The 14,038-nt window shown below is 40.0% G+C and overlaps 1 protein-coding gene across 4 annotated transcripts in view; it reads left to right on the top strand.

Annotated features, from left to right (window-relative positions):
• The first annotated feature begins 778 nt into the window (after nt 1–778).
• col12a1a (collagen, type XII, alpha 1a) overlaps nt 779–14,038 on the top strand; it is a 57,907-nt gene continuing 44,647 nt past the window's right edge. For 3 of the 4 annotated variants that reach the window (XM_067615262.1, XM_067615261.1, XM_067615263.1), the window contains exons 1-13: nt 779–962; nt 2,466–2,571; nt 6,335–6,451; nt 6,559–6,702; nt 7,097–7,150; nt 8,325–8,588; nt 8,902–9,066; nt 9,322–9,495; nt 9,662–9,952; nt 10,117–10,719; nt 11,566–11,844; nt 11,933–12,208; nt 12,333–12,605. In XM_067615262.1, the coding sequence (XP_067471363.1) occupies nt 2,502–2,571; nt 6,335–6,451; nt 6,559–6,702; nt 7,097–7,150; nt 8,325–8,588; nt 8,902–9,066; nt 9,322–9,495; nt 9,662–9,952; nt 10,117–10,719; nt 11,566–11,844; nt 11,933–12,208; nt 12,333–12,605 (2,710 nt within the window). In that variant the 5' untranslated portion in view covers nt 779–962; nt 2,466–2,501. The remainder of the gene's footprint in view (nt 963–2,465; nt 2,572–6,334; nt 6,452–6,558; nt 6,703–7,096; nt 7,151–8,324; nt 8,589–8,901; nt 9,067–9,321; nt 9,496–9,661; nt 9,953–10,116; nt 10,720–11,565; nt 11,845–11,932; nt 12,209–12,332; nt 12,606–14,038) is intronic. The other variant, XM_067615264.1, reaches the window with a different exon arrangement.

Below are 14,038 nucleotides of genomic sequence, written 5' to 3'. Positions count from 1 at the left end.
TTTCTGCTGTAGATGTTTGGTAAATTTTGCTACAAGTTTTTCATATTCAGTCTATATGTTTTGGAAAATATGTCAAGACCCCTCTTTTATCATTCCACCAGAATTTGAGTTCACATGGTGTCAAATAGGAGAGTTTATAAGTGGTTTATTTTATTCAGACTACATTGGATTTCTTTCACCAACCCCAAATTGGGTATGTCTTTGTTTTGAGCACTAGAGGGCACCCTAAAACAATCAATCCGCAACTCTTTTTGTGGCAGTGAGAAGCAGTTTAGGCTGTAGTTGAAATACTTGGCCACTCCTAACTAAACTTAATTTTACACTGATACCCACATTATAGTAAACGGGTGAATTAAATGTACTAATATGATAATACATGCTTGTTTTACTTTAAGCATTTTGATCACATTAGAGAAAAGCCATGTTATGATACCAAGAGCCAATAGATTTCTTGTGAAAAGTGAAAATTTCAACTATTATTTCAGTTGACATAAGAATAAATAGATTGTATCAGGTTGCCTGTTTCACATATAAAACACTTCCCCCTCAAGTGTTGTCTGGCCAAATGTTACCCTACTGCGAAGTCACATTGGCATTGGAAACTCATTAGATCGCCAGACCAAAGGAATGCAGGGAAAAATGTAATTTCCTAAGAATGGATCGGTCTTACAAACATCAACTGGCAGGCTGGGGTTTCGTAAAAAAAAAGAAAAGCCCAAATGAGGGTAAATTGAGAGTTGGGAACTGCCCCCCTATTAAGTAGCCGATGGTGGAAAGATTCTTCCCACTTGGAAAGAGGCTCTTCCTTCTTGGACATCTGCTGGCGGAGCTTCCAGTAGCCAGAGAGAGGAGAGAGGGGTCCTGCCGCAGCTCCTGAAATTTCTCTGTTACTTTCCAGAGGGGGAGGCATCAAGCAGGCTGCTCTGATATTTGGTCGGTTCATCTTTTGGGGAGTTGAATAAGTGAGTAGACCGTGTAACAAATGAGTTATTTTGGCATAATTAACAATAAGTATAACTAATCTATAGGCTATTTCACACAATAGAGAATATTTTTGTCGCAGTTTTGTACTGTTTTGCAATAATTTGATCTCTCCGTGTTGCATGCATTTTAAGGTCAAAGTTTTAAAGATAATTGACATAGCTTATAATAACTTTTTAACAAAGTTTTTAAGATGAAGTTTTCAAGTAAAAAAAAAAAAAAAAAGCTCAACCACTTTATTGAAGTGAACAGAATGAAAATGCAGCGACAAGCCACTGCTTTGGATTGCAGTCTGGGGATAAAGCAGAGTCATTCTGTGTTTTGACCACTCAGTGTTTCAGCAGCAGGGCTGGCTGAGCTACTGTGGATTATGTCTAATTTTGATTTTTGATGAGATGAGCGCCTTGTGTCAAAGGGGCCAAGAGAGTCATTTCGGTTCCTGTAACTGCAATTTAGCTGTTTGTGCACCAGGCGGGGCGCTCAGCCCGTGGTAAAACTTAAAGAAGCTGAATTTAGACTGTACTGCGTTGATGGGAGCCAGCACAAGTCCCCTTGCAGAGAGTAATCCTTCAAAAGAGAGACTTACTCCATCGCGTACGATTATTCTATTTAAGAGAAACTCATAAATGCAGAAAACTAACTTTCAGGGTCAGTTACAATGCGAGGTGAGTCCAAGTAAAAGGGATTTCCCTCATTTATCTATTGAATCTAACAGTCACAAGACAAGGAGAGAAGTTAAAGAAGCACTTAAAAGATATGAGGTATAAAAAGGTATGGTTTGTGCAATCAAGATGTCCCTATTTTATATTTGTTAGCTCACAATTAGTGAACTGTAGTAAAGTCTTAAGTCCCAAAGGAAAATGCTTTTTTTAATGACCTTAAAAGGTCACCCAGACCATGTCCTTGTAGGGCGAAAGTGAGTGAGGACTACATGGTAAGACTGTTTGTGGTGAGCTGGTTAGTCAGCCATCAAAATGAATGACGTTTTTCAGCTAGAAAATAATGTGTTTCTAGTTTATGAATATAAAAATCAAACCAGATTATAGTGTGGTAAAATGTTTTTTTTTCTTTTCAGTCTGTCATTACTAAATACACACAGTGTTAAATATCCACCTCAGGGTGCGGGCGCCAGCTGCTAGGCAGCAAGGTGTGGCATGTCTTATGTAAGGGAGTCTAGATGAATCTTGCAGTTTTTGACACATAAGTGGAAAGTAATGATTAAGTAATAGCTATCAATCTGGATTCCATGTAAAAACAAACAAGAACAACAATTCTGCTCAGACCACTGCGCATGTTGCACATATACATTATTTCCTTTCATTCTTGAGGCAAACCTTCAGTTTATATGCGGGATAAACTATCCTGACACAGCAGTAAGTTCAACCTTGCATGTAGTGAGTAGTCACACCACACAGAGAAACCTAGCTGAGTTATAGACTCGTCATCTGCAGCTTTAACACATTTCCTCCCTTTTTTTTCCTCAGACTGATTGATGCCCTGCTGATCCTTTAGGGGTAAACATGAAGATAGGGCTGTCACTAGCCACGGCTGCCTTGCTTGCAGCTCTGATATCCTCCATAGATGCTCAAGGTAAATGAAACCACCTGGCATCTGTCCTCTTACATACACTGTCCCACTGTCTCTTTATCTCCTCCTCTTCTCTTCTTTCACCTATTATCTCCATTGGTTGTTTATGTTACAGGGATTAGCCTTTTACTGGAATGTCAGAGAGTCGTCAGATGGAAACACTATATGTATTGATAAAGTGAATAAAGCTCTTCTTATTTCATGTGTATGCTCTTTGACTATGTGAATTTTGGAATACTGAATGATTCTTTGATGACTGTCATGCTTTTATTCCTCATTTGTAGCATATTTTGTCTGATTTATCTGTCAAGACTTATTACAGCCTTTGATGTCAAATCCAAATCCAGATCCCCATTTACTTGTATTTAAGCTGTAATTTACATGCTTTTAAACCAATACTCTAGGGGTCATTTTCTCATTTGGATTTGGCAAATGTAAGAAACTAAGTACAGTAAAGTTTATTTCATTTCCAATTTCTAATTTAATGTTATTGAACAACAGGGCACATACTAAGGCTTGAACAAAAGTAATTTCATGGCTTAAAGTTTCCCCATAAATGTTTTAGCAGGTCTGTTGCTGTTTCAGTTTTATGATAGCAAGTCTCTGCACATTTTCCCAAGCACAATGTGGAAGTTTGCCAAGTCCTTGGTAATTAGGCATTGAAATGCTAGATCACATATTTCTAAGTTATTATGATTATGTTGACGTTGTTATGGTATTTTGTAAACCTGTGTAAATCTCACTGCAATGGTTTTAGTGGTTGCAGCAGTAAGGAAATGCAATGTTTTAAGTATTTACTTTAATTGTGGAAGAGTGGTAATAGTACACTAGTGTAAGTAGTGATTTAAAATACATAAAAAAAGTTTAAATTGCATTCAGTATTTTACAAAAGTATGGAAGTTTTAGTCGGAAAATGCATTTATTGTAAGTATCAAAAGTACCTATGGATACATTATCCCAGAGGTGGTTGGGTGGTAGAGTATCCCACTATGATTCAAGTGCTTAAAACCGTACTGAAGTGCTGTATTTAAATAACTTTGTTACTTTGATTTTGTGCTGATACTGTATACTACTGTTTTTAAAGTAATTATATGCTTTTTTGCTGTACATGTCACACAAGCTAATTTGTAATAGACTGTTAACAATCTGTCAGTAGTTTTGACAGGATAATATTCAAAGTAATCTCATATGCAAACATTTAGTCCAAAATAATGGCAGATATGGAAATATAGTATGGAAACCTTTTGATTTTTTTCCCCTTGAAAGCTCTCTGGCAGGGTGAGAGGAGTCTAACGTCTACTCTCACATATCTCCACTAACGGAATGGAAAGATGAAATACGAGAATAGCAAATTAATCCTCAGACAGCACAAAGACAAAGAGCCTTTCTAGGGCTTCTTTGCGGGCATTCGCAAAAACGCTGAGTTGCAATACATATGGAAAGTTAATATGCAGTAATGTTTAATGTCAGCACATGTTGTGGAATTACTTTGGCATCTGTCCTGCCTCTTTGGGAGAGTCGGTGCTCTTTCCTCCTTTACTTGGTCTCTCCTCTTGGCTGTAGCACAAGCCAGGATGGCTGGCTGGTTGGCTGGCTGGTTGGAGACTGAGGTTAATAGCAGAACAGTAGCCAGACTCTGGCCCTTGGGAGCCAGAGGTGTCCTTTATTAGGAAGTGATGGGACAGACATCCATATAACAAGAATAACCACAAGGTCCAAATAACATACCAGAGATCGTTATTTTGACAAAACCACCTTTGTTCCTCCAGTAAATATTAAAACCAGAAGGACATATGGTCAAAGAAATTGTAACAAATTGAAATGACATGCTTGCACCATCTTGCCATGAACAAATGTATGACCGTCAGGTGTGTTGCTCATGCAAGTGAAAGTCCGCTTAAAACTTTTTTGCGAATTTTTCAATCCACCATCAAACACTTTGCTACTTGCTATCCAGCCCCCCCAACTCATACACACCTACACATCTACACAAACACACTGCACACCCCTTACCATTGTTGGAGATGAGTACTCGTGGAGAAATGAGGGGGAACACGGTCCATCGGGGCTCCTTGAGTTGATTTGCCAGGTTGGTGATCCTCCAATCATAGTTTTTAAGTATTTGGTGGGCTCCTGTTTGTCATCTGCCTGTGCATTCAGTGTGTCCCAAGCTATGGCTTCCTCCTCCAAAGTGTATTTTACAATGATATTCTTGCCTCCCATGGCACTCTTATTAACAGCTAGTACCTGCCTTACAGTCTTATGCATGCTCACTTACCTCACATTTTCCCCATCATGGTTTGCTGTGCATAAATTTAGGGCTTGGCCAAGTACTACAAGTCAGTGCAAATTTCAGTGTTAACCTCATTAATGTCTTGAATTTTTTCACTAAATTAATTTAATTCATCATGTCTTCTCTACTCTCTTTCAATTATTCATCATGTCACTATGAAGCACTTTCGTCACTCGCTCATTTTCTATGTAATAACTTTCTGAGCAGAGTTGCATGTAACATCAAGAATTTAGTTTAGTTATATAATGAATGAATGAAGAGATAAGGATATAAATTTAAAACTAACTGTATGACACTAAAAAATAAAAATGGATAACATGGTTAATAAAAAGAAAATTTAGCGCTTCTTACTCCTCAAATACTTTTATGTGACTTTTATGCATGTAAATGACACGTACTAAATGATAGCGCACTTCCTTTACTCAACATTTTCTGGGCTGATAGCCTAGAAGCTGCAAGAAAGAATATCATTTTAAAATATGTTTGTCATCTCTGTCTGTGTGGTCCCAACTGTACATGGAAACTACCGTCCAGTCAATCAAAGTTGTTGAGTCAAACAACTTTCTCATGTACATGATGCATGACGCTGTGATCAAGTCAGCTCGTTGTAAAGGCGCGTGTTCTTGTCACACTCTATATGTTTTCCTGTATTATTTTAATGACACACTTTCTCTATTATAGTACATCTGAACTGTCTTTTGAGTGTCTAAAGTAGTCTTGTTCTCCCATGCCTTCTTATGCATTATGCTGTCAATGAAAAAGTACACAAGAGTCTCCAGCGACAAATTGTGTATTCTTTTTAAAAGGTTTGCAATGGATGTGTGCCACTCACTTGTGTAAAGAGTCTTAACCAAATAAACAACAAACCTTTTCATTTTGAAATATGTTTATATACGATGTATATATAACATATGGTGTTCAATTTTGTCAAGTGTTACTTCAACAACTACATGGCAACCTTGATTCCATTGTATAATCAGTAACTTGAGAATGAAGTCACTGTTGTATTTTTGTAATGCTGAGATCAACTCCCATCATAAGAGGAGTTTAGTTTGTGGTCGGGGCATGCGTTGTAATGACTGCACTCAGCATGTGTTGGATGGTTCACTCAATGTTTGCACTTTGGTAAAGTTTGTGTGGAGTTGTGCACATGTTATGTATGCCAGTGCTTGAGTTGCTGGCCACCTTGGTTGGGCAACTCAAACAAATGCCATTTTGCTCCAAAATGGCTTCTCACACTTCTTCAATGTTGTCACGTGTTCTTTACTTGTCACCTTCACAAATGGACGTCAGTGCTATGTGTCTGTCCCCAACAATGAACAAGTTGACTTCAGTCATGAAGTGTTTGTCGTTGGGATCAATGTGAATGCTTGGTTTAAAAAACGCATCACTTAGATTTGATCAAATATATAACCATAATCATACATACCCTTATTTTTTGTGATTTAACAATGTTTCATCTCTTGTTTGCAGTGGAACCCCCCTCAGACTTGAAATTTAAAATTCTAAATGAGAACTCAGTGGAAATGTCATGGACAAGACCCTCATCAAGGATAGAGGGCTTCAGAATACAAATTGTATCAGATGCAGGTCAGTAAGGACTTAGCATTTTTGTCATTGATATGAACATGCCAAAATACAGTTTATACACACACTGCACCCCAGTGGCTGATTTATTGCTTGATTCTCTATCCTAGATGAAGCGGCCAGAGACTTAACCCTCGATGCATACGCCACCAAGACCTCAATCACTGACCTGACCCCTGACTTGGACTACTCAGTGTCCATAAACTCCTATTATGGATCAGAGGAGAGTATTCCCATCTTTGGACAACTGACCAGTAAGTTTAGAATGTTTGGAGAAATGAAACTGCACTAATATAATATTAAAGACCATCTTCTACAGCAAAGGGATAACATTTGAATGCTAGTGATATGCTAGGGAAAGTGATATTATTACAAGAGTAAAACTTATTCTTGATTGCATTTTCATCTTGCCACATGAGACGTAGGAAAGTAGGGAGAAATCACATCTGCTTACTGACTTTTGAATCACTCACTGTTTGTAGCTAATGCAGCATAAAGATACGTGTTTGTGTGCATGTGGTTTTGATTCTGTTGACCAACTTTTATGGCGTGTTGATTTTCTTGCCTTTTTCCGCTGTGAAAAAGCACACAGTGAGACAGGGGCGACAATGTGCGGTGCTAACTCTCCAAGTGTTTCCTGTGTTTCAGTCCAGTCCAGTAACACCAGCGGACGAGTCAGGAGGCCACAGTCAGATGCAATCAGTGAGTATGTTTACTGTAGTGTCAACCAAAATCCGAACAGGACATGTCCTCCACGCAGCTTTCCAAATTTTTTTTTCAAATATATTTTTTCCCCTCATGTCATCATCATATTTTTTTCCCGTGGAATAATTTGGTCAGGCGTACATTTTACCTTCTGTCGGGTTTTCACCGGGTAAGCAGACAGGGATCCGACAGTGACTGGGAATGCGCACATTGATTCCTTTAATTGAAACCAGTCTGCACATCAAGAAAAAAGGAAAGGAAGGCTTGAAGCTAGGATACAAGGGTTCTGTTATGCGTCATGGAGTAGAGGAGAGCAGGAGGGGCCTTTCAAGCAATGACGTGTTCATTGTGCCACCTTGAAGCAAGTGCTGTCTCTTAAACTTTTTCCCCCACCTGTTGATTCTTCTGGAAACTGTACCCATACTTCCAGATTCTCCTAAACCCTTTTTATGGTTAAGCTCTCAGAAAATGAACCACCTAAATTGTTTGACTAAACCTCTGCTTTGATTCCATTCTTTTCAACATTAGGTCAGAAAATTTTAAATAAAAAAGATGTCATTTTAAGAAGGAGGTTTATGAGATAAAAGGAACAGAACTATGAGTCAATGAGAACTGGGGGAAGGGGGATTAAAGTCCATCCATATAAACCCTGCCAATTATTTCAATAGAGTCATCTTAAAAGTTCCAGAGAATTTCACATGATTTAAAGACCTGTAGGATTAGAAAGTATAAAAGTGAACATTGCTGGTGGAACCTCTGCTAAATGTTTAGTCTATAAAGCCACATTCTTGCCTCCGTCTGCTGGAATGACTATACCAGCCCACTGTTTGGCACTGGTTGATATTTCCTTTGATGTCAGCATGCATATCTCTGAGCCATCCAGCTAACTGTCAGGGATTTTATTTTATTTAGACAGACAGGAGAAGAAAGGGGCCAATGTAAAAATATTGTTCCAAGACCAAGCTGTTGCTGCCATACCTTTATTGGCTCAATTTTGACTTGGAAATTGGTTTAATTTTAGAAATAAATAAAGTGCTTTTTTGCATTTTAACTTTTTACACCCATCATTAACTAGTTGTAAAACCCCAAATGTTCCTAAAGTGGATCAATCAAAATCTGTTACATAAGTTTTTATTCCTGACTGTTTTATTTCTCCACCATCTGTCTCTAGAGTGTTCGGTCAGTGCAATAGCAGATTTGGTTTTTCTGGTGGACGGCTCATGGAGCGTGGGCAGAGAGAACTTTAAGCACATCCGTAGTTTTATCGGAGCCCTGGCAGGGGCCTTTGACATTGGCGAGGACAAGACCCGAGTGGCCGTGGTTCAGTACAGCACAGACACCCGCACAGAGTTCCCTCTCACCCGTTACAACAGAAGAGGAGACCTGCTCCAAGCCATCAACTCGCTGCCATACAAGGGGGGAAATACCATGACAGGTAAGGAGTTCACCAGAAGCAAGGACAGAGATGGAAAGGTAGAAATATGCAGATTTCAGTCTCAAAGTCCAAAGTCTGCTGTGATTGATTATGAGATGAAATGCTATTTTAGCTATTTTTTTTTAGCTATTTTCAGATCATTTTTAATGATGCTCCCTGATTTTGGAAGTAAGTTAAGGTAATAAGTTCAGAAGCCTACATTCTGAATAATACCATTATGTTATTTTATAGCATGAATTTGAATATACGGTACAATGCAGGAATGCAAGACAAACATGCAAAAACACTCATATATATCCATTTCTGTCTTAAGGTGATGCCATAGATTACCTGCTGAGAAATATCTTTACGGAGGCAGCTGGATCCAGGAAAGCTTTTCCAAAGGTAGCCATGATCATCACTGACGGAAAATCCCAGGACCCAGTGGAAGAGTATGCTAGAAGACTTAGGAACATTGGAGTGGAAATATTTGTCCTAGGTATGGTTTATTATTCAGTGTTTTGTTGAATAGTGCTCTCCCGTGTGAAAGTCTGCCTGTTCTTGGAAACCACTTGATTTTCCATTTATTCTTCATTGTAAGATCTATATTTGACTTGGTCGAAGTCAACTACTGTTGTTTCCTCCATCATACGCAATACTCTGCAACCATCAATAGTTCACCACATCTGTGATGCAGCCACAGAGTCAAAAACATATGACTTAATATTGTTGTACTTCACATTTTCCCACTCAGGTATCAAAGGAGCAGATGAGGATGAGCTAAGGCAAATGGCCTCCACACCTCACAACAAACATGTGTACAATGTGCGTAACTTTGATATGATCCAAGATGTACAGAAAAAGATCATCACAGAGGTGTGCTCTGGTGTTGATGAGCAGCTCAGCTCTCTGGTCAGCGGAGAAGAAAGTGAGTCAAAAGATCTTCTATGAAATGTGTTACATTGTATGAAGTGCTATGGTTACTACATGGAACCTACCTACCACATAGCAAAGCAAAGATTTTGATACTGCATACATCTTGAAATCTAATTATCCAATCAAACACTTTCTCAATCCCTACCATTTTTCCTCAGTGGTGGAGCCAGCCGCTAACCTGCAGGTCACAGAAATAGCATCTAAGTCAATGAGGGTGACGTGGGATCCCTCTCTGGGCGATATCTCAGGCTATAAGCTCATCCTCATTCCCATGCTACCTGGAATGAAACGGCAGGAGCTGTACATGGGAGCCACCCAGACATCCATAAATGTCCGTGACCTTTCTCCTGAGACTGAGTATGAGATCAGTTTGTATGCCCTCAAAGGTCTGACTCCCAGTGAACCCATCATGGCTATGGAGAAGACCCAGCCTGTCAAGGTGTCAACAGGTAAAGTGATTTGTTGTGCATGACCTGTTATCTCTCCTGATCTATTTTTATGTTAGATATACTTAAAGTTAGATATACCTCACTTTTATTCATGTCACTACAACCTCATGTTAAATTTTGGCTACAAGGTCTTTAAGTAACCTATGATTTTCTGTCTTTTTTAGAGTGCTCCCTGGGAGTGGATGTGCAGGCTGATGTGGTCCTACTGGTTGACGGCTCATACAGTATTGGATTACAAAACTTTGCCAAAGTCCGTGCCTTCTTGGAGGTTCTGGTGAATTCCTTTGACATTGGACCCAACAAGGTCCAGATTAGCTTGGTCCAGTACAGTCGCGATCCACACACTGAGTTTGCCCTTAACACCCACCATGACATTAGTGCTGTTGTCAAAGCTGTGCGCACCTTCCCCTACCGTGGAGGCTCCACTAACACTGGCAAGGCCATGACCTATGTCAGGGAGAAGATCTTTATCCCTGGCCGTGGAGCAAGACAAAACGTCCCCCGCGTCATGGTCCTGATCACAGACGGAAAGTCATCAGACTCTTTTAAGGACGCAGCAACCAACCTGAGGAATATTGATGTGGAGATCTTTGCCGTTGGTGTGAAGGATGCAGTGAGGTCAGAGCTGGAGGCCATTGCTAACCCCCCAGCAGACACTCATGTCTACGAGGTGGAGGACTTTGATGCTTTCCAGAGGATCTCCAAAGAGCTGACTCAGTCCATCTGTCTGAGGATTGAACAGGAGCTGCTCAACATCAAAAAGAGGAGTAAGTAGGAGGACAGAATAAATAAACATGCTAGAGTTGAGGTGGAGTGTAGCCAAATAATACACCAGAAACTTCTTGGCATCAGTTTTGGTTTTACTCTTCTTTTGGATGATTACCATTTGCTGAGCACCATCATGGTGGTCCCTACTATCCTGTATTAGACACTATACCATCTGTTGTCAGTTGGCCAGGTCTTTATGAGTGGGTATAATGGCAAGGAGCCAATGCAATCAAGAAAAGTTGAAACATAGCAGTATAATACTGTGTAAATTGCTGTCAGGCAAGGCACAGGCAAAATTTAATCAAGTCACTTAACCATACATACCACAAAACCACATCCGTGCTTCTTGAATGAGCTCTATCACACCATTTATTATCACTTACTGTTTAAAAACACTACAGCGATTGGAGGAACAGAGCTATTTTGACTTGATAGTAATTTTAATCCAAAAGGCCACCCCAACTCTGAGACAGAATAGAGCTGTAGCTGTTCCACACTGTGGTAGAATGATATCACACCACCCACTATGCTTATTGATACTGAAGCCTGCAGTCCCAAAGCAATTAGTAAGTGTTGCATTCCATGCTTGGCAACTTTAATTTTTTAAAACCTTGTTAGCTCAACAAGGTTACAACAACGCATAGCTTTTCATTGTTGCCAGTAAATGAAGGGCAATGGACAGAGAGGAAAAAGGAGTAAAACAGAGCTACAGTTGCCCTATAAATCTCACAGACTTACAATTATTATGATCATGCTATTACTAATTTGCAACTTTAATGTGATTTGGGCCTGTGCACTGCCTTTTTAATAACAGACATTTTTAACAAGCAAGTTTTTATTTTCAGGTCTGCTTCCACCCCAAAACTTGGAATTCTCTGAGATCACCTCCAGAAGCTTCCGTACCACCTGGACAGCTCCTGCAGCCAGAGTTATGTCTTACCTGGTACGTTTCCGCAAGGCTGAAGACATCACTGGAGACTACATTTCCTTGGCAGTGCCTGCCGATACTACCACAGCCGTTCTGCCCCACCTTTTCCCCATCACGGCCTATGAGGTCAACGTCTTTGCTCAGTACGAAAAAGGAGACAGTTTCCCGTTGACTGGTGAAGAGACAACTCTTGAAGGTAAGAGAGATTTACTTGGATCTGACCCATACTGTAATAGTTATCAAAATGAGAATATTTAGCATCTATGATATTTTTTCCTTTTCAGAGCAAGGGACTGTACGGAACCTACGAGTTACAGAGGAGACAACAAACAGTTTCAGGGTGTCTTGGCTAGCTGCTCCAGGTTCGGTGATCAGGTATCGACTGTCCTACGTACCACTTAGTGGTGCTGGGGAAGTACTAGAGGCACAAACTATTGGACCAGAGACTACCATAGTTCTCCAGGAGCTGTTCCCCATTACCACCTACCGTGTGTCTGTGTTTGCTGAGTATGCCACAGGCTCAGGGGCTGAGATGCAAGTAGATGGTACCACTAAGGAAGGTGAGTCAAGAAAATTACATTAAGAAGTTATTTTTTAACTGCAAATGGCAGAAAGGTATGTGAAGCTTGGGTTTCAGTTCAGTGAATATTAATCAGTGGCCTATACATTTGTATTTTCTTTCAGTCCGTGGCTCTCCTCGTGACCTTCGCGTCTTTGATGAGACCATATCTACAATGAAACTGGCATGGCAGGCAGCTCCAGGAAATGTTGTTCAGTACCGTATTGCCTTTAAACCTGCTGACGGAGGCGAGAGGAAGGAGATATCCGTCAAGGGAGATAACACCCAGGCTATGCTGAAGAACCTCAAACCAGCCACTGAATATGAGTTGTTTGTTAGTGCTCGCTATTCTTCTGGTTTGGGTGATCCTCTTCTGGGCACAGGAACCACCTTAGAAGGTAAGGAAGAATGTGACATTGCTAATCTCTAATCTGAAACCTTTGAAGCATGGTACCATTATTTCTGTAGTTAATGTGTGACATATGAAGCATGCCCTGTGGCTGTGGGCTCAGCAAGTGGGTACTGCTGAGTAGACATGTATTATTATGTTCAGCTTTTCAAGAGGCAAGAAATATTGAGGCTTAGGCATATTTAGGGAGATTTTGTTTTGTTTTTGTTTTTCATTTTATAGTTTTTCAAGGTTATGAGATCCTGCATGGTGTAAAACTGCTGAACTTAAGTAGTTTGTCTTCCTCCAAGTCCCTCCGAGAATGTAGCATCTGGTATTTCTCACAGGCAACAACATCAGAATTAAGGAAGTTGAGTTTTACTTTGCACGGTTGGTTGAGTATATAGCATGTGGTTGGAGAGGAAAAGACAGGAATGTGGCACTTGATGTAATTCTTTTGGCATAGACTGTAGGTTAGGGTGGCTTTGCCGCCCATGAAGGCAGTGAGGTGGAAATGGGTGGGGGATGCTTGTAAACCTAGAAATGTTATGGAATGGCTTGAAACAGACTTTGAGAGCCACATGCCTGTCTGGTAATACCTTTACATCTTGGCCTGTCTGGGACATATGATTTATTGTTTTACAGTGGTTTATAAGACATATGGGGAATATTTCATAATAAACCCCAGATACTACACTATTCTATTTGTAAACAATTGCTGCTGATTGCTGGCCATAGCTCTGTCAGTTTAGCTCATTTTATAAAAGTCATCATCACATTTTACTCATTGGTTTGCTGAAGGCAATGTCACAAGTCTGTGTTGGTGCATCTTTTTTCTGTAGTTTATAGACTGCATGAGACACAATAGGAGGCAGGTCCTCTGTTGATTTCACACAGAATGTAAGGAGAGATTGTGTTTAGAGTGTCACACCACAGGAAAGGAAGTCAAAGGGATCTGTTTTGAGAGAGAAGGGGGGTAGGAGGTCCTACTGCTGGGGGTGCAAATCAACAACAACCAAGGTATTGTGTCCCTCAGAGGAGAATGATTTTAGTCAGTTCAACTTTAAACTACATATAAAATCAGAAGACTTTACCTCGCTGGGCATTACATTACAGTGGAGAGTTAGCCTGACTGTGCTGTATTGGATAGAATGTAGTCTCTGAACTGGGCTATAGATTACAATGGGGATAATTTGATTTGATTAAAGATAATGCCACAGAAGCTGCATTGTTATTTTGGTTAAACTGACTATTAAAAGGCAGAAAGAAGTTGTTAGGCTTGGCTAGTTTCAGTCATGACCACTCCTCCTTTTTTGGATGCTTAAAGTTACTGTTTTAGTTACTGGTGCAGAAGTACTGAAAAACTGGGACTGTGTTTTATTCAACTTTTGTGTAAAACGGTGCAGAGGCAGTCTTTAATGGTGTCCAAGCTTAGCTCATCCT

The sequence above is a fragment of the Thunnus thynnus genome, chromosome 16, assembly GCF_963924715.1.
Source record: "Thunnus thynnus chromosome 16, fThuThy2.1, whole genome shotgun sequence".
NCBI classification, from domain to species: Eukaryota; Metazoa; Chordata; class Actinopteri; order Scombriformes; family Scombridae; genus Thunnus; species Thunnus thynnus.
The sequence above is the reverse complement of the archived record's forward strand: the minus strand, read 5'-3'. Positions and strand labels throughout refer to the sequence as shown.